The sequence below is a fragment of the Hypanus sabinus genome, chromosome 11 (genome assembly GCF_030144855.1).
Source record: "Hypanus sabinus isolate sHypSab1 chromosome 11, sHypSab1.hap1, whole genome shotgun sequence".
Lineage (NCBI taxonomy): Eukaryota > Metazoa > Chordata > Chondrichthyes > Myliobatiformes > Dasyatidae > Hypanus > Hypanus sabinus.
The window spans coordinates 98,704,362-98,724,069 of NC_082716.1; the positions used below are offsets into that span (position 1 = coordinate 98,704,362).

The 19,708-nt window shown below is 43.8% G+C and overlaps 1 protein-coding gene across 1 annotated transcript in view; it reads left to right on the top strand.

Moving 5' to 3' along the window:
• shkbp1 (SH3KBP1 binding protein 1) overlaps positions 1-16,801 on the top strand; it is a 50,401-nt gene extending 33,600 nt beyond the window's left edge. The window contains exons 12-18 of the mRNA XM_059984963.1: positions 23-139; positions 1,577-1,747; positions 4,367-4,522; positions 4,663-4,759; positions 11,813-11,997; positions 12,486-12,618; positions 14,957-16,801. Coding sequence (XP_059840946.1) covers positions 23-139; positions 1,577-1,747; positions 4,367-4,522; positions 4,663-4,759; positions 11,813-11,997; positions 12,486-12,618; positions 14,957-15,500 — 1,403 coding nt within the window. The 3' untranslated portion in view covers positions 15,501-16,801. The remainder of the gene's footprint in view (positions 1-22; positions 140-1,576; positions 1,748-4,366; positions 4,523-4,662; positions 4,760-11,812; positions 11,998-12,485; positions 12,619-14,956) is intronic.
• The last annotated feature ends 2,907 nt before the right edge of the window (positions 16,802-19,708 follow it).

Sequence of the window (19,708 nt, forward strand, 5' to 3'; positions counted from 1 at the left end):
TTTATGTTGCTTGATTTTCCAGATGTCCAGAAGTTTCCCCTGCGGATTAAAGACAACGATTTGCTTGTTACAGAACTTTACTGTGATCCATCTGAAGATGCCATTACTGCACTAAGCGTCTATCTCACCCCAAAGACCAGTGAGTCCTGATCTGTGCTGCTGCTACTTAAAGTCATTAAAGTCCAGTGAAACTTCAGTTTTAATTGGATCAATACCAAGGTTCAAAGTACTTTTATTATCAAAGTATGCTTACATTATACAGCCTTGAGATTCGTCTCCTTGCAGGCAGCCACAAAACGCGAAACAGAAAATAACCTATTTTTAAAAAAAATCTGACAAACACCCAATGTACGGAGAGAAAAATAAGAACACAAATCGTGCAAACAATAGAAGTAAACAAATAGCATTTAGAACGTTAAAGTGAGTCCACAGACATGCAGGCTGAAGCAGTCCCTGCATCAGTTCAGCACGGGTGTGGTTACCGTCCTGGAGCCTGCAGCACCACCTTAAACCAGCACTCTACTCCAGTTCTGATGAAAAGCCTCAACCCAGAATGATGTCGGTTTATTCCTCTCCACAGCTGCTGTCCGACCTGCTGCGTTCCTTCAGCATCTTTTGTGTATTATTCAGTGAACTGGATCCTAATTACTGTAGTTTACCGCTATATTTTATGTTGTAGGAGTTCCTGGATTCTAGTTACTCTCTTTTTCTTTCTCACTCTTTTTGAGCGGTTTGATTGGGGCGATTGATGTGGACTGGGTGGCTTTGGCGAAGAATGGTCCCACAGCCTGGGGAATTGAACAAAACTTAATACTATTGGCTTGATGTTTGGTATTCTATCTGTTGTTTGCTAGCTTTTGCTGTTTGTGCAATTTTATTCTTTTTTTCCGCGGGTTAGGTGTTTGAGGTTTTCCACGAATTGGTTCCATGATGCTTACGTGATGGTGAGTCAGGTACTGTGGGTCTTTGAGGTGGGGGCTTGGGCAAGCGATGCGGCAGATTGTAACATTGAAACAGTGAGCTGTTGCTCTCCCCGCTCGCTGTGGCAGGGTGATATCTCTCCCTTGCTAGTGAGGGAGGGGGGCTGTTTGAGATGTCAAAGTGTTGGGGTGGACAATAGGTTTAGATGGATTCTAGATCATGGTGTCTAGGGAGCTTTGCTATTGCTTGCCTGGTGGGTGGGGGGTGATGCTTTTGCTGGAGCAAGTGGGGAGAGGGCTGTATTTTTTTCTGCTGCTTGTGTGTGGTGGGACTGTGGGGTTCTAATATATTCTATCATTCATTCTTTGTTTTTTTTTCTCTGTTTCATTGGTGTCTGTGAAGAGTAAGGAATTCGGGTTGTATACTGCATACATTCTCTGATATTCAATTGAACAATTGTGTCTATACATTTTGAGAATAAAAGCACTTTGACTTGCCTTACGTAGGTTCTGCTCCTTAGATCCAGCTTTTGCTTTTCTGACATCTCACTTTGAGGACTGACAGTTTCCGGGAGCAGTCCTGTAAAGTTCCATGGGACACTTTGCTGCTTCGTATTTGTTACTCGTTAGAGCTGAATTCCTTTTTGCTGTGGCAGGTGACAGTGGGAACTGGATTGAGATTGCATACGGGACCAGCTCTGGAATGGTGCGAGTGATTGTTCAGCACCCCGAGACAGTGGGATCGGGTCCTCAGCTCTTCCAGACGTTCACTGTCCACCGAAGCCCCATCACCAAGATCCGACTGTCTGAACGTAATCTCATTTCTGGTAAGGCGTATGTCTCTCCTTGTTAGATCTTCTTCTCGTGCTTAGGTTCCTGAATTGACATATCATGGTAGGGTGGATGCTTTGAGTTTGTAATGCTGTGAGTTTAGAAGAACTGAGGGTTGCTTCATTCAGATATACAAGGTTTTAAGAATGTAAATAAGATATAGGAGCTGAATTAGGCCATTTGGCCTGTCAAGTCTGCTCTGCCATTTCTTCATGGCTGATCCATTTTCCCTCTCAACCTCAATCTCCTGTCTTCTCCCTTCATGCCCTGACTAATTAAGGGTCTAACAACCTCTTCCTTAAATATACATAATGACTTGGCCTCCACAACCCTCTATGGCAACTGATTCCATAGATTCACCACTCTCTGGCTAAAGAAGTTCATCTCCATTCTAAGTGGACATCCCTCGATTCTGGTCATAGGCTCCCCCACCACAGGAAACATCTTCTCCACATCCACTCTGTCAAGGCCTTTCACCATTCAATAGGTTTCAATGAGGTCACTCCTCATTCTTCTGAATTCCAGTGAGTACAGGCCCAGAGCCATCAGATGTTCTTCATATGACAAGCCATCAATCCTGGCATCATTTTCGTGAACCACCTTTGAACCCTTTCTTTCAGCACATCCTTTCTTAGACAGGAGGCCCAAAACTGCTCACAATACTCCACCTGAGGCCTCACCAGTATTTTATAAAGCCTCAATGTTACATCCTTGCTTTTATATTTTCAGTCTTCAGCAAATGAATGCTAACATTGCATTTGCCTTCCTCACCACTGACTGTTTAGATTGAGTCAGTGGTGAGGGAGGCAAATGCAATGTTAGCATTCATTTGCTGAAGACTGAAAATATAAAAGCAAGCATGTAACATTGAGGCTTTATAAAATACTGGTGAGGCCTCAGGGGCTTCACAAGGTAGTTGTTATTTAGTTAAGTTATATATTTAGTTATGTTAAGTAAGTAGTGCACAAGGAAAAAGTAGTGAGGTAATGTTCATAGGTTCAATGTCCAGAGGGGAAGAAGCTGTTCCTGAATCATTGAGTGTGTGCCTTCAGGCTCCTGTACCTCCTTCCTGATGGTAGCAATGATAACAAGGCAAGTCCTGGGTGATGGGGATCCTTAATGATGGACGCCGTCCTTTTGTGGCATCACCCCTTGAAGACAAAATAAGGAGCCAATAATTTGAAACTGAGGTGTGCAAAGATTCCTCAAAGAGGTGGTTCTTTGGAATTCTCAGCCCCTGAGTGTGGTGGAGGCCAGATCACTGGTGATAATGAGCAAATAGTGAAGGATGAAGGAACGGAGGGTTACAGTGAACTGGCACGTGAAGAGAATGGTGGCCTACTGCTTTTGTGTACCATTTGGTTATTTTCATTTGTTTTTGAAAATACGTCCTTGCATCTTCCGTAGGGTGAGGGCTGGAGAAGGAGAGTGAGGAGTTCCCAAGGTCCAAGCAGCTGGATGGTCTGTAATCCTAAACTGGAGCATTTGCCTGGACTCTCAAGGTCCACTGTCCCTCATCTCCTCCTCTGCTGCCAGAGCAGGAATTGGCTCTCCGGAGCCTTGTACCTGGCAGGGGTGGAAAATAACTAATTGGTTTAACATTCAGTGGTCACCTTTGACCATCTGCGTGTGGTCCTTGCCTAGTTGAAAGGCCTTGACAGAGTGTGTGTGGAGAGGATGTTTCTTATGGTGGGGAGTCTCGGACCAATTCCAAGATGCACTGGTGTTTGGGGAAGCATGTCAGCCTAAAAGCTCACCAAATTTGGCCTGATACACAAGGGTACCTCAAGCAAGAAAGCACCCAGCCGGGTTTGTGGAAGGATATGTGAAATGACCCAGGGTTAGTAGTTATTGCTTTTCCTGTTGGACGAGGAAATCAATTTTCAAAGTTCAAAGTAAATTTATTATCAAAGTATGTATATATTACAAGGATATAAAGTTGAGGCTTTATAAAGCACTGGTGAGGCCTCACTTGGAGTAATGAGAGCAGTTTTGGGCCCCATATCTGAGAGAAGACTGCTGACATCAGAGAGGTTCAAAGGAGGTTCATGAAAATGATTCTGGGATTGAAAGGCTTGTCATTTGAGGAGCATTTGATGGCTCTAGGCCGATACTCACTGGAATTCAGAAGAATGAGGGGTATCTCATTAAAACCTATCAAAATTTGAAAGGTTTAGATAGAGTGGATGTGGAGAGCATGTTTCCTATAGTGATGGAGTCTAAGGTCAGAGGACACAGCTTCAGAATAGAGGTATGTCCATTTAGAATGGAGATGCAAAGGAATTTCTTTAGCCAGAGAGTGGTGAATCTGTGGAATCTGTTGTCACAGGCAGCTGTGTTGCCAAGGCCATTGGGTATATTTAAGGCAGAAGTTGATAGATTCTTGATTGGTCAGGGCACGAAGGGATACGGGAAGAAGGAAGGAGATTGGGGCTGAGAGGGAAATGTATCAGCCATGATGACATGGCAGAGTAGACTCGTTGGGCCAAATGGCCTAAACCTGCTCCTGTATCTTATGGTCTAAATGCTGGAGCTGAAGCTTTACAGAAGTGGAAAGAGGGGGAATTCACCAAGCAAATCAGTAGAATCAACTCCCAATTGTGTCTTTTATACAGTGTGTGCTGATAACAATCATGTCCGAACGTGGACTGTGACCAGGTTCCGGGGAATGATCTCCACTCAGCCAGGATCTACTCCACTTGCTTCCTTCAAAATACTCTCCCTGGAAGACTTGGATGGACATGGAGGATGCTCGGCGGGACTGGATATTGGTGAGATCCCTGATTCCATCCCTACCTCCTCACTTGTCTGTCCACCGTCCATTGCAGCTCCATGTCTTCCTCCACTCCATCCATCCTCACTCCCACTTCACTTCTGGTCACTCCACTCCTCTGATTTTACCCTTTTCTAGGCCCTTTTGGAGACCGGGATGAGGAGCAGGTTTTTGTTCAGAAGGTTGTCCCAGACACCAATCAGCTCTTCGTGCGTTTGTCCTCAACTGGCAGGAGGTGAGTCCTGGATTGGCCAATCATCCAGCTTCAAGGTGCAAGGCTTTGTTTTGACTGTGTGCCTGTCCCCCACCCCACAGCATCTGGCATAACATGTAAAACGTTGACAAGCTTCTGCAGTTGTGTAGTGGAGAGCGTGTTGACTGGTTGCATCGAGGCTGGTATGGAAACACCAAAGCCTTTGAATGGAAAATCTTACAAAAAGGTAGTGGATTTGACCCAGTACATCACAAGTAAAGCCCTCCCAATCACTGAGCATATCTACATGAAATGCTGTCTTAGGAAGGCAGCATCCATCATCAGAAACCCACCACACAGACTATGCTCTTTTCTCACTGCTACCATCAGATAGAAGGTACAAGAGCCTCAAGACTCTCACCACCAGGTTAAGTAACAGTTACTACCCCTCAACTATAAGGCTCTCGAACAAAAGGGATAACCACACTCACTTCCACATCCATTGAGATGTTTCCCAAACCAATGATCTCACTCTAAGGAATTTGTATCTCATTATCTCATGTTCTTGTTATTTACTGCAATTTATTTATCTTTGTATTTGCATAATTTGTTGTCTTCTGCACTCTGGTTGATCTTTCCTTGATCCTGTTGTAGTTACTATTCTATGGATTATGCTGGAGGAAAATGAATCTCAGAGTTGTATATGGTGACACATGTACTTTGAACTTTCTGAAACCTTCAGAAATTTTTAAGTTGAATGAGAGACAGACAGACATACTTTATTGATCCCGAGGGAAATTGGGTTTCGTTACAGCTGCACCAGCCAAGAATAGTGAAGAAATATAGCAATATAAAATCATAAATAATTAAATAATAATAAGTTAATCATGCCAAGTGGAAATAAGTCCAGGGCCAGCCTATTGGCTCAGGGTGTCCGACATTCCGAGGGAGGAGTTGTAAAGTTTGATGGCCACAGGTAGGAATGACTTCCTATGACGCTCAGTGTTACATCTTAGTGGAATAAGTCTCTGGCTGAATGTACTCCTGTGCCTAACCAGTACATTATGGAGTGGATGGGAGTCATTGTCCAAGATGGCATACAACTTGGACAGCATCCTCTTTTCAGACACCACCATCAGAGAGTCCAGTGCCACCCCAATGCTTAGGGGTGCTTAGAGTTGGAATCTCCTAGAAAAGGCAACTAAAGATAGAAGGATTACATTTGGAGATGTGTTAAGCGAGTGCTGAGAAGGTGAAAGGATAGGAAGATTGTGAGAGAAGTTGATATAGGCTGAAGGATGATTACAAAATGGAATTTGATGTGACAGGTACAAAAGAAGCTGCATTTTGGATGATTTGTGCGAGTTTGAATGAGTCAGGCCACCCAGTAAGATACTGAATTAGCCAACTCTGGAGATAAAGCAAGGTTTAAGTGTGGGTTTTGGTGACGATTGAGCTGAGGCAGAGTCTGGCACCACACTTCAGGGGAGCTGATGGTAACAGGAGCTGGTAGGTTTGTGGATTTTACGAAGATAAGTGAAAGTGCAGGTGGTGCTGAGGAAGCAGGGAGGCCACAGAAGGACTTGGATTTTAGGAGAATGGGCAAATGGCAGATGGAATAGAATTGGGAAGTGTATGGTCATGCACTTTGGTAGAAGGATTGGAGAGAGAATTCAAAAATTTGAGGTACAAAGGGACTTTGGGAGTCATTGTGCAGGATTTCCTAAAGGTTAATTTGCAGGCTGAGTCAGAGGTGAGGAGGGCAAATGCAATGTTAGCATTTATTTCGAGAAGATTAGAATATAAAAGCAAGGATGTAATGCTGAGGCTTTATAAGTCACTGGTGAGGCATCTCTTTGGAGTACTGTGAGCAGTTTTGGGCTCCTTATTTAAGAAAAGGCTTACTAACATTGAAGAGGGTTTAAAGCAGGTTCACAAAAATGATTCCAGGATTGAGAGACTTATCACATGAGGAACATTTAATGGTTCTGGGCTGGTACTCACTGGAATTCAGAAAAATTAGTTGACGATCTCATTGAAACCTATTGAATGTTGAAATACCTCAATGGAGTGGATGAGGAGAGGATGCTTCATTTCTTATAGTAGGGGAGTCTCAGACCAGAGGCCACACCCTCAGATAGAGGCACATCTATTTAAAACAGAGATGAGGAGGGATTTCTTTAGCCAGAGGACGATGAATTTCTGGAATTTGTTGCCACAAATGGCTGTGGAGGCCAAGTCATTGAATGTACTTAAGGTGGAGATTGCTGGATTCTTGATTAGTCAGGGTGTGAAAGATTATGGGAAAAGGCAGGAGATTGGAGCTGAGAGGGAAATGGATCAGTCATGAAGAAATGGTGGAGCAGACTCAATGGGCTGAATGGCCTAATTTTGCTACAGTGTCTTGTGATCCCAGTTTGATTGTGGGATAGTGGGATCATTGAAGTGGTGTGAGGAATACTAGTGTTTGAGCAGATGAGTGACACCACCAATTGTTTTGGGTTAGATGAGAGAGATCCATTGTGTTTTGCCCTTGGTATTGACAAAAGAGCAACTGATACTGGTCCTGGGTTCTGAAATGGGGCTAGATCTGGAGTTCAGTTCATCTAACTGTCCTATTTTCGTCCTGTCATGTCATATTTCCATTGCCTCAGCAGAGGGGAAGTATCTGTCCTCCACTGAGCAACTTACTGCATTCGCCACCAACTATAGACTCATCTTTACCATAGATCAGGGGTTCCTGACCTGGGGTCCATGGACCCCTTGCTTAATGGTTTTGTTCCATGGCACAGAACCCCTGTCATAGAGTAAAACCAGAAAAAGCTAGAAACGCTCGGGTCAAACAGAATCTGTAGAAGCAGTTAACATTGCTGTTGGAGAATTCTTCGTCAGAACAGACAGTAAGGCTCACGGGTCTGTTTATTTTCTGATCCTTGGGGATCTTAGTCATAGAGGAGTACAGCACAGAAGCAGGCCCTTCAGCCCATCTAGTCCAAGTTGAAACCTATGAAACTGCCTACTCCCATCGACCTGCACCATGACCACAGCCCTCCAAACCCCTATTATTCTATTTTCCATGTACCGATCCAAACTTCCCTTAAACATTGAAATCGAGGTTGCGTGCACCACTTGCACTGGCAGCTCATTCTACGTTCTCATCACCCTCTATGTCCAAAAAGTTTCCCCTCGTGTTCCTCTTAAACTTTTTACCTTTCACCCTTAACCTATGATGGCTAGCTGCAGTCCCACCCAACCTCAGTGGAAAAAGCCTGCTTGCATTTGCCCTATCTATACCCCTCATAACTTTGTATACCTCCATCAAATCTCCTCTCAGTCTTCTACACTCCAGGGGATAAAGTCCTGACTTATTCAGTCTTTCCTTTTAACTCAGATTCTCCAGTTCTAGCAACATCCTTGTAAATTTTCTCTGTACTCTTTCAACCTTATTTACATCTTTCCTGTAGGTAGGTGACCAAAACTGCACACAATGTTCCAAATTAGTCCTCACCAACATCTTGTACAACTTCAACATAACATCCCACCTCCTGTACTCAATACATTGATGTGTGAAGGCCAATCTGCCAGAAGCTTTCTTTACAACGCTATCTACCTGTAACACTACTTCCAACAAATTAAGTACCTGTGTTTCCAGATGCCTTTTTTCTACCACACACCTCAGTGCCCTACTGTTCACTCTGTAAGACCTACCCTGGTTGGTCCTACTGAAGTGCAAAACATCACACTTGTCTGCATTAAATTCCATCTGCCATTTCTCAGCCCATTTTTTCCAGCTGATGCAGATCCCTCTGCAAGCCATTATAGCCTTCCTCACTGTTCACTAAACCCCCCCCAGTCTTGGTGTCATCTCCAAATTTGTTGATCCAGTTAACCACATTATCATCCAGATCTTTGATATATGGATGGCAAACGACAAAGGGCCTGGCACTGATCCCTGTGGCACACCCCTAGTCACAGGCCTCTAAGGGTTAAGTACGTTCATTTGCCCACCCATTAAGATGTTCCCAAAACCAATGATCTCACTTTAAGGACGCATTATCTCATTATGTCGGTTCTCATGATCTATTGCTAATTATTTATATTTGCATTTGCACAGTTTATTGTCTTCTGCCCTCTGGTTGATCTTTCATTGGTCCTGCTCTGGTTACTAATCTATAGATTTGTTAAGTATCCCCCCAAGAAAATAAATCTCAGGTTTATATATGTTGACATAAATGTTCTTTGACTTTGAACTTTGAGGTGTTGACATTTTCAGTCCACTAAATAGAATACCAGATATAATTTCAACTGTTGTATTGTAATCTGGCCCCAGCCTATCAGAGAAATTCCTTTCAATTTCGTAGATTCTTTGAATTAAATGATTTTTTACTTCCTAGTAATATTTATTCTAATTTCTTTTTTAAACCATCAACTTTGGATAAGGCTTTTCTAACATGGAAAATTAAGGGAATAAAAACTTTTTTAGTTTTTTTCACAAGACTGTTTAATGTCTTTTTCACAGTTAATGGATAAATATGATATTGTAGCGGTGTGCTACACGCAGCGCTAAAATTACGACACGGAGTCGGTAACTGCAGTCGAAGGAAAAAACTTTATTCGAAATCTTCAACCTCACTTTTAAGCCTCCCTCAACCTGCCCCCCATGGCGCAGAGGCTCCAAAGCTCTGTGCTCGCAAACCCCCGTAGGCTATCTAATTGTGAGCCGGTTCGGATGTGCCAGGAAATGGGTCGCCACAATATCTCTAATACACATTTTTTCAGGTATTTACAGGTTAGCAATTTCTTAAGTGATTTTTTACCAAATTACCCCTTGGCCTGCTCTTTAAATTTGGCTTATGTTTTTTTCAGTTTAAACCTTTTCAAAAACGATTAATAGCTATCATTTATAAACAGTTAATGAATGCCCACACATTGCCTAATGATAGGGTTCAACGTACCTGGGAAGTAGAACTTCAACATTCACTCTCAGATAACCAATGGAGTAAAATTTATTATTTAGTCAATAATTCATCTATCTGCGCATGCCATATTTTAATTCAGTTTAAGATAGTACACAGGGTCCATATGTCCAAAGATAAATTGGCGCATATTTTTCCTAATATATGCCCTATTTGTGACAGATGTAATGCACAAGTGGCTACTCTAACCCATATGTTTTGGTCATGTGTAAGCTTAAATAATCTTTGGAGGGATGTGTTTGGAATATTATCTAAAGCTACAGGTATGGATGTTCAACCTAATCCACTTACAGCAATTTTTGGGATTTTTCCAGAGGAAGCAAGCAAAGTGTCTGCTTCCGCCCAACATGTAATAGCATTTTCAACTTTACTGGCGAGGAGAGCTATTTTGCTACACTGGAAAGAATCTAACCCGCCTACTGTTTTCTATTGGCTGTCCTCCATCATGTCATGTTTAAGCTTGGAGAAAATTAGAAGCTGGACATTTGATACATCCTTTGAGTTTGAACAAGTCTGGCAACCCTTTATTCAATATTTTCACATGATTTAATTTATCTTTATTTATTTTTCTTTATTCTCTTTGGAGAATATCCTTGTCCACGAAGGTTTGGAAATGACTGGAAGGATGTGTTCTTTTTCTTTTTTTTAAAAGTTTATCCTCAATTGGACTGCCCAATCTTTCTTTTTCTTTCTTTTCCAATCTTTTTTTACGATTGCCATGAGGAGTTGTAATTTCTTTCTGACCATTGTATATATAACAGCATAATATATTACCTATTTGATTTTGATATTATATATTTCCCGTTTTTACTATTGCTGTTTATGTCTTTTACATTATCTATTTGTTAAACTCTTTCGATTTGTATATTCTTTATTTGAAAATCATAAAAAAAGATTGAAATGAAAGAGAAATTCCTTTCATTTTACCCATCTCTTTCCTCATCCAGTCTCTAACTTAAAGCAAACTTATTTTCTCTCTCTTTCTTTTCCAATTTTAAGGCCATAGGACCATAATATATAGTAGCAGATATATACAGTCGGCCCTCTGTATCCGCAGATTCAACCAACCGCCGATCAAAAATATTCGGGGAAAAATTCCAGAAAGTTCCAGAAAACAAAACTTGAATTTGCCACACGCCAAGCACTGCGCTGAATCCACGCGGATGAAGTGATGTGTAGACATATCCTGCTGTAGCCTCCCGCCATTTCACAGATCCTCAGTCTCTCTCCAGCACTCGTTGTTTGAGCATTGTTTGCCTCGCGTCTCGTTCATTCACTACTTGTGTTGTGAGCGAGAGGAAGGAGTTTAAGGCTAGCTGGCTAGCTATGTACAGTGCTATAGCCTCAAAAACTTAAAGATCATGGGAGGATCAACATCGGCTGATACTGAGGCAGCATTAGCGTTCCCAGAAGAGCTACAATGGTTGCGTCTGTACTGAACGTGTACAGACTTTTTTTCTCTTGTTGTTATTCCCTGAACAATACAGCATAACAACTATTTACATAGCATTTACATTGTATTAGGTATTATAAGTAATTTAGAGATGATTTGAAGTATACAGGAGGATGTGCATAGGTTATATGCAAATACTACGCCGTTTTATATAAGGGACTTGAGCATCCACGGGGCGGGGTCCTGGAACCAATCCCCTGCGGACAGTGAGGGATACTGTATAAGATATACATCGAGTCTGCTCTGCCATTTCATCATGGCTGATCTATTTCCATCTCGGCCCCAATCTCCTGTCTTCTTCCTTTATCCTTTAATGCTCTGACTGATCAAGAATCTATCAATCTCTGCCTTAAAAATACCCAATATCTTGGCCTTTCATCTGCCTGTGGCAATGAATTCCACAGATTCACCATTCTCAGAGTCCTGTCTGTTTTTTTGTTCTCTCCACACAGGTCCTGGTTTTTTGTTAGTTGTTTCCACCATTTTGTTTTTATATTTGATTTTACTGAAAATGAGCATGGGCACAATTGTGGTGAGCATGTTTGTCGAATTGCAGCCTTTCTGACAAACAGGGAGGGATTCAGAAAGTCCTGGGGAGATTCATGGGGAAAAATCCTTGAACTATTGTTCAGTGGACCAGTCTTATACTTTCCCAACTTCCCATAGGGTCTGTGAGATCCGTTCAGTGGATGGAGTTGGCATCACAGCTTTCACGGTCCATGAGTGTGAGGGTTCGAGCCGCATCAGTTCACGGGCCAGACGATACCTGTTCACAGGGCACTCCAATGGCAGCATTCAGATGTGGGACCTCACAACTGCAGTAGAGGCTGTCGGCAAAGCAGCAAGTGCAGGTAAAGTGGCTCTCGGGAGGAGGGAGGGGGGTAAATGGTCTGGTTTAAGGACCCTGGCTGCACACCTCTCCTTGCCTCACTCCCCACACCCTGTGCTGCCTGGATTTCCCACCATTTTCTTGTGTCCCCTCTCACTTCCTCAGTCCTGTTGTGCCCAGTCGTCACTGTAGTGGTTGAGGTTGCACTGGTGTGGTGTGCCTTCTGTGCAGAGATGTATATACAACACGCGTTGTGTTGGTGTGACATGCTTCTGTTCAGAGACCTACGATACTGGGGTTGCATTGGTGTGGTGTGCCTCCTGAGCAGAGATGTATATACAACACGCGTTGTGTTGGTGTGACATGCTTCTGTTCAGAGACCTACGATACTGGGGTTGCATTGGTGTGGTGTGCCTTCTGAGCAGAGATGTACGACACTGGGTTTACAGTGTTAGTGTTGGCAGGATGTGCATGGGAGAACATTAAACTCTGAATTCTTTCCCAATGCAGAGTTGGGGGGCCCCACACAACAGGAGCTCCTGGAGCAACTTGAGCAGTGTGACTTGACGCTGACCCGAACTCCTGATGTCAGCCCTGCGCAGTCGGTCACCCAACCCTCCACCCTCCACCTGTCATCATCCAGGTAACTGGTCTAAGCCCAAGTTCTAATCTGACGCAGACTGTACACGAGTTGGTAGTGCTGGTCTTCAGTAGTCACTTCAAAATGCTGCTTCTGTAAGATTACATGATCTGTTGTGAATGTAGAAGGTAAAATGAATTCTTTGGATCATGGAAAAATTGACAATGAGATCGGATTGTCCAAGGCTACAGTGGGATACAGATCAGCTAAAAATTTGAGAATCAGAATCAGGTTTAACATTACCAGCATATCACCTCCAAACCTAGCAATGTCCTTATAAATTTTCTCTGCTGGGCTTGTTTTTTTTCCGGAACAAAGGAGGCTCTATAATATATAAAATTATTTTAGGCATAGATGGGGTAGACAGTCCAAATGTTTTTCCCATGATTAGGATATCAAAAAGGAAGGTGAGAGGTAGGAGATTTAAAAGGATTCTTTGGGACATGTTTTTTTACACAGAGCATGGTTTATAACTGAAACATCCTGCCAGAGGTGGTGGTGCAGGCAGAAGCAATCACTACATTGAAGAGCTCTTTAGACGAGCTCTTGAAAAGGCAAACTATATGTGGACAGTGTATGCAAACATGATATGCATAGACAGACCATGTCATAAGAGCAGAATTTGACCTGTTGAGTCTGTTCTGCCATTTCATCATGGCTGATCCATTTTCCCTGTCAGCCCCAATCTCCTGCCTGAGTGTGGTGAGTGCATGGAATGGGCTGCCAACGATAGTAGTGGAGGCAGATACAGTAGGGTCTTTTAAGAGACTCCTGGATAGGTACATGGAGCTTAGAAAAATTGAGGGCTATGGGTAACCCTAGGTAATTTCTAAAGTAAGTACATTTTCAGCACTGCATTGTGGGCCAGAGGGCCTGTGTTGTGCTGTGGATTTTCTATGTTTCTATAGCAAAAGATGTAAATAAGGTTGAAAGACTACAGAGAAAATTTACAAGGATGTTGCCAGATCTAGAGGACCTGAGTTAGAAGGAAAGATTAAATAGGTTAGGACTTCATTCCTTGGAATGTAGAATGAGAGGTAATTTGATAGAGGTATGCAAAATTATGAGGGGTATAGGTAGAGTGAACGTAAATAGGCCTTTTCTGCTGAGGTTGTGCAGGACTACAACCAGATCACGGGTTAATGGTGAAAGGTGAAAAGTTTAAGTGGAACATGAGGGTAAACTTTACTCAGAGAGTGAGAGTGCGGAGCAAGCTGTCAGTGCAAATGATGCATGCAAGCTCAATTTCAACATTTAAAAGAAGTTTGGATAGGTACGTGGATGGTAGGGGTATGGAGGGCTGTGGTCCTGGTGCAGATTGATGAGACATTGGTATGGTTAGGGCAAAGGGCCCATTTCTGTTCTCTACCACTCTGAGTCTTTATAAGCTGCTTTTAAGGATATAAAATTCACAAGGAAGGTGTAAAGGAAATGATAAAAACCACTAGACTGGTCCAGACCTGATGCTGGTTTGGAATGCCTTTTCCTTTGAGCCATGGAAAGCCACAACCATGGCACAAGTGGACAGTCGGACGAGACAATATATAGGATAATAAACCAACTGACACAGTCTTAGACATAGAACATAGAACAGTTCATTCAGCCCACAGTGTTGTGCCGATCCAGCTAAAAAGTAAGTCTAAAAGCCCCCAAAAGCTAATCCCTCCTACCTACATCATGTCCACATCCCTCCATCTTCCTCATATTCACGTGCTTATCTAAACATCTCTTAAATGCCTCTAATATATTTGCCTCTACCACCACACCAGGCAGTGTATTCCAGCCATCCACCACTCTCCGAGTTTAAAAAAAACTCAGATCCCCTTTGAACCTTCAGTGTATGCACTCTGGTATTAGCCATTTCATCCCTGGTGAAAAAAGATACTCCCTGTCTACTCTATCTACGGCTCCACCATCTTATAAACCTCCAATAGATCGCCCCTCAGCCTCTGCCACTCCAAAGAATACAACCCAAGCTTGCAAGTGTTATCTCATGATAGCACATGCCCTCTAAACCAGACAGCATCCTGGTAAACCTCTCCTGCACCCTCTCCAAAGCTTCAACATCCTTCCTATAGTGGGGTGACTATTATTGTATGCAATATTCCAGATGTGGCCTAACCAGAGTTTTATAAAGTTGCCTTGGTTTGCCTTGAAGAGAGCTGGTTTATTCTGGAGGAGCCACTGTTGCAGCATAGGTGGCCTTGTGACTCCACCATGTTTTGTTGAATTTCAGCCAATGTTAGTGAGACTGTTTGCTGGTTGTGTTTCATGCTCAATGTTTTCATGACACGTGAAGGCTTTTCTTGCAGCTTGTTTTTCCTTTTTTCTCTTGAAACAGCCAATTTCTGACGTCCGATGGGTTCCGGGAGAGGCTGCTGCGGAGTGGGACGGGAGGACCGCGGGTGGATAGTCCCAGCCTGACCAGACAGCGCGAAGGATCTCCCAGTTTGACTAGTCTGCAGTCGTCCATTGCTAGTCGAACATCACTGGAGAAAAGTGACCTCGTTAGCTCAGCAAATGCTCAACTACTGAAACCTGTTGGTGAAGGGAGGTTACGGCATTTTCAGCCCCAGGCAGAGAATCTGAGCACGTCTGAGGGGGAGAGCAAGCTGGGGCAGAGAGGAAGCTTTGTGGAGCGGTGCCAGGAGCTGGCACGTTCCAACGAATTTAGTGCTGTGGATCTGCGCCGGCTCAGTTGTGAGTCAGACAGAAGAACTTCAGTGGTAAATAAAACCCCGTCTGAATCCAGTTCAATACCGGGATCAAGACCCATACAAGCCAGTCCCACCGGACAGGAAGCCCAGTCAGTAGCAAATCCCCTCAGCACACCTGCCGAATTACCAGCTGCCTCGAGACCCAGAATGAATGAGACTTCGTTCTAACGCCAACTGCCTTGCAGCATTTCCTGTGAATGCAGACCGCCAGACTTTTACAGCTGGGAGTTCCAGGGAAGGGTGTGGAAAGATTTTTGGGTTGGGTGATTTGAAGCAGGTACTGACCCCTGACCTTTGGATGAGTTGTCACTGATCTCCAAGTGTTTCTCTTTCAAATTAGAGATGAAATGAGCTACAGGTCCATAGAAAATTCCAGTTGAACTGGCCCCCCCACATCAGGGAGCTGCAGATCCACAGGAAATAACCACTGAACTGGCTCCCACATCAGGGAGCTGCATGCCTATAGGAAATTCTGGTTGATTTCACTCCCATGTCAGGGAACTGCAGGTACATAGAAAATACCAGTTTAACGCGTCCTCACATCAGGGATGTGTGGGTCTGGGGTAGTCCAGCTGAACTGGCCCCCACATCGGGGATCTGAGGATCTGTGGAAAACTCCAGCTGGTTCTGGACCTACTTGCAGTGACTTTGTGAGAGTTTGTGTTGCTGGTAATTTATATGGCTAAGAACTCCATCCGCTTTTGTTTAAAGTTACATGAATCCTGGTCCAGAGTGCAACATTAGTTGTTTAATTTCTGTGTTACAAGTTCTGGAGAAAACTCCACCTGCTTTTAATGTTACATTAAGTTTACATGTTGGTTCCTCAAAGATTTAAAGATAAGGATCGAGGTCCAGAGTCAAAGGTGCAACCCATGCACTGCTTCATTTCTGTGATGCATTTTCTAGTGCTGATGTCCTTTCATTTCCTTGTTCTGTTACAAATGTTGATGCACATCTGATAATGACGATTTCTATCTATTACATTGGTTCACGTTTTATCTTGCAAACTTCAAATGTATATGTACTGTCCCTCTCCTCCTCTCTTGTGTAAAGTCCCATGGACTTGGCTTGTTAGTATTGAATCATGAAATATGTAAGCATATGTCATGAAATTTGTTGTCTTTGCGGCAGCAGTACAATGCAATACATCATGATAGAAACTGTGAATTGTGAGCAGGGTATGTCCTGGGTGATGGGGGTCCTTGATGGATGCTGACTTTTTGAGGCATCGCTCCTTGAAGATGTCCTGGATGCTACGGAAGCTAGTGCCCATGATGCCCATGTTTACAGCTCTCTGTAGCTTCTTTTGATCTTGTGCAGTGCCCCCCCCCCCACCACGTCCATAAAAGACTGTGATGTAGCCAGTTTGAATGCTCTGGACGGTACATCTCTAGAAATTTGTGAGTGTATATGGTGTCATACCAAATCTGCTAAAACTCCTCATGAAATAAAGCTGTGCCTTCTTTGTAGTTGCATCAGTGTGTTTGGTCCAGGATAGGTCCTCAGAGATTTCATACCGAGGAACTTCAAACTGACTGCTCTTTCCACTTCTGACCCTCTGAGGTCTGGCGTGTGTTGCAACTTGTTGCTGAACACCACTGATATACTTCGCTCCTGTATGCCTTCTCGTCACCATCTGAAATTCTGTCAATGATATTGGCATTTGATATGGATAGGGGGGAAAAAGTAGCTGGCAGAAAAAAAAGCCTCATTTGTTTTTCATTACTTTTTAAATGTAGCATACCCTCATTCTAGATTCAAGGCGAAACATCCCTTCCACCTTCACCCTAACGGAGAACCTTCAAGATCTTCAGTCATTCACCTCCCACTCTTCTAGTCTGGTCGCCCCGCTATAGGAAGGATGTTGAGGCTTTTCACAGGGTGCAGAAGAGGTTTATCAGGATGCTGCCTGGTTAGAAGACATGAGAGGCAGTATAAACTTGGGTGGTTCTATCTGATGGCGGTTATCAGATTATGAGAGGCATAGATAGAGTAGACAGGGAATATTTTTTTCTAAGGGTAACAGCAGATGAGCTCCGGCCATGAATCAGCGCCTGGAATTATGATATTGTAGCCGTTAGTGAGACTTGGCTACTGGAGGGGGAGGACCAGCAGCTCAACATTCTGAGTTTCCATTCTTTTAGATGCGACAGAACAGGAGGGATTCAAGGAGGAGGGAAGTTACTAGTTACTAGTCAGGGAAAATGTCATGGCAGTGTTCTGTCAGGACAGACCGGAGAACTCAACTAGTGATGCACGTTACTGGGGCTATTTTACAGACCGCCCAACAACCCCAGGGATTTAAACAAACAAATTTGTAGAGAAATTGCAGACTGCAAGAAACATAAGGTTTTAAATCAAAGCAAGAGGTGGAGAGGGAAGAGGTAAAAGAAGCTTGGAGAGAAGCTGTTTTTTTTAAAACTGATCGGGGCAAAGAGGCTAGACTGCGCAGGCATGTGATGTAGCGCACCAAAGGTTTAAAAGAAAGACCGCCATATTCAGCAGCCATCGGCGCAGCGGACATCATCAGAGTGGACTGAGGCAGAGTGGGACGGCTTTGATTCAATCAGGCAGAGGCGAGAACAGGCAGAGGCAAGGCTGAACAGGGCACGACTGCGCAAGCGCGTGAAAGTTGGCTTCTGAGATCAGCGGGGGAATTTAAAAAGCGAGCAGAGGCTGAGTACGAGCTTCACTCCAGGTGAAGTAAGGCCAGGTAAGCTCCTTTAATTAATCTAATTGGCTTAGGAGTAGGTAATGGAGGCAGCAGTTAGGGCAGTTGAGTGCTCCGTTTGCAGTATGTGGGAAGTCAGGGCGAGCACAGCTGTCCCTGATGACTACACCTGTGAAAGGTGCATCCAGCTGCAGCTCCTGACAAACCGTGTTAGGGAACTGGAGCTGGAGCCGGATGAACTTTGGATCATTCGGGAGGCAGAGGCAAAAATAGACAGGTGTTTCAGGGAGATAGTCATCCCTAGGGGTCAGGAGACAGGTAGTTAATTGACTGTCAGGAGAGGGAAGGGGAATAGACAGGAAGAGCAGAGCACCCCTGTGGCCATTCCCATCAACAATAAGTATACCGTTTTGGATGCTGTTGGTGGGGATGACCTACCAGGGACAAGTTGCAGTGGTTGCGTCTCTGGCACCAAGACTGGACCCTCCGCTCAGAAGGGAAGGAGGGAAAAGAGGAGAGCAGTACTGATAAGGGATTCGATAGAGAGGGGGTCAGATCGGAGGTTCTGTGGAAAAGGTTAAGAATCCCGGATGGTCTGTTACCTCCCTGGTGCCAGGGTCTGCAATATCACGGATCGAGTTCTCAGTATTCTCAAGAGGGAGGGTGGGCAGCCAGATGTCGTGGTCCATGTAGGGACCAATGACGTGGGTAGGAAGAGTGAAGAGGTCCTGAAAGGTGAGTTTAGGGAGCTAGGTGCCAAGTTAAAGGACAGGACCTCTAGGATAGCAATCTCAGGATTGCTACCAGTGCCACGTGCAGGTGGGTTTATAAATAGTAAGATAGTGCAGATCAACATGTGGCTGAAAACATGGTGCATGAAGGAGGGCTTCAGATTTATAGATAATTGGGCAGTTTTCCAGAGAAGTTTGCACCTGTTCTGGCGGAACAGTTAACATCTGAACTGGAGGGGGACAAATATTTTTGCAGGTAGGTTTGCTAGAGGGGTTGCAAGGGAACCAGAGTGTAGGAACAGATGTACGAGAGAAGGAAACAAAAGACAGTAAGGTTCTTTGTACTGTTAGAGATAAACAGAGAGGAAAAGGAGAATTTCTTAAATGCATTTATTTTAGTGCTAGGAGCATTGTAAGTAAGGTGGATGAGCTTAGAGCATGGATTGATACCTGGAAATATTGTAGCTATCAGTGAAACATGGTTGCAGGAGGGGTGTGATTGGCAAAAAATATTCCTGGATTTCGTTGCTTTGGGTGTGATAGAATCGGAGGGACAAGAGGGGGAGGTGTTGTGTTGCTTGTCAGAGAAAATATTACAGCGGTGCTCTGGCAGGATAGATCGGAGGGCTCTTCTAGGGAGTCTATTGGGGTGGATTTGAGGAATGGGAAAGATGTAGTAACACTTATAGGGGTGTATTATAGACCACCTGATGGGGAGTGAGAATTGGAGGAGCAAATATTTGCAAGGAGATAGCAGATAGTTGTAGTAAGCACAGGGTTGTGATTGTGGGAGATTTTAATTTTCCACACATAGAATGGGAAGTCCATACTGTAAAAGGGATGGATGGTTTGGAGTTTGTAAAATGTGTGCAGGATAGTTTTTTGTAGCAATACATAGACATACCGACTAGAGAAGGGGCAGTGTTGGATCTTCTGTTAGGGAATTAAATAGGTCAGGTGATGGAGGTATGTGT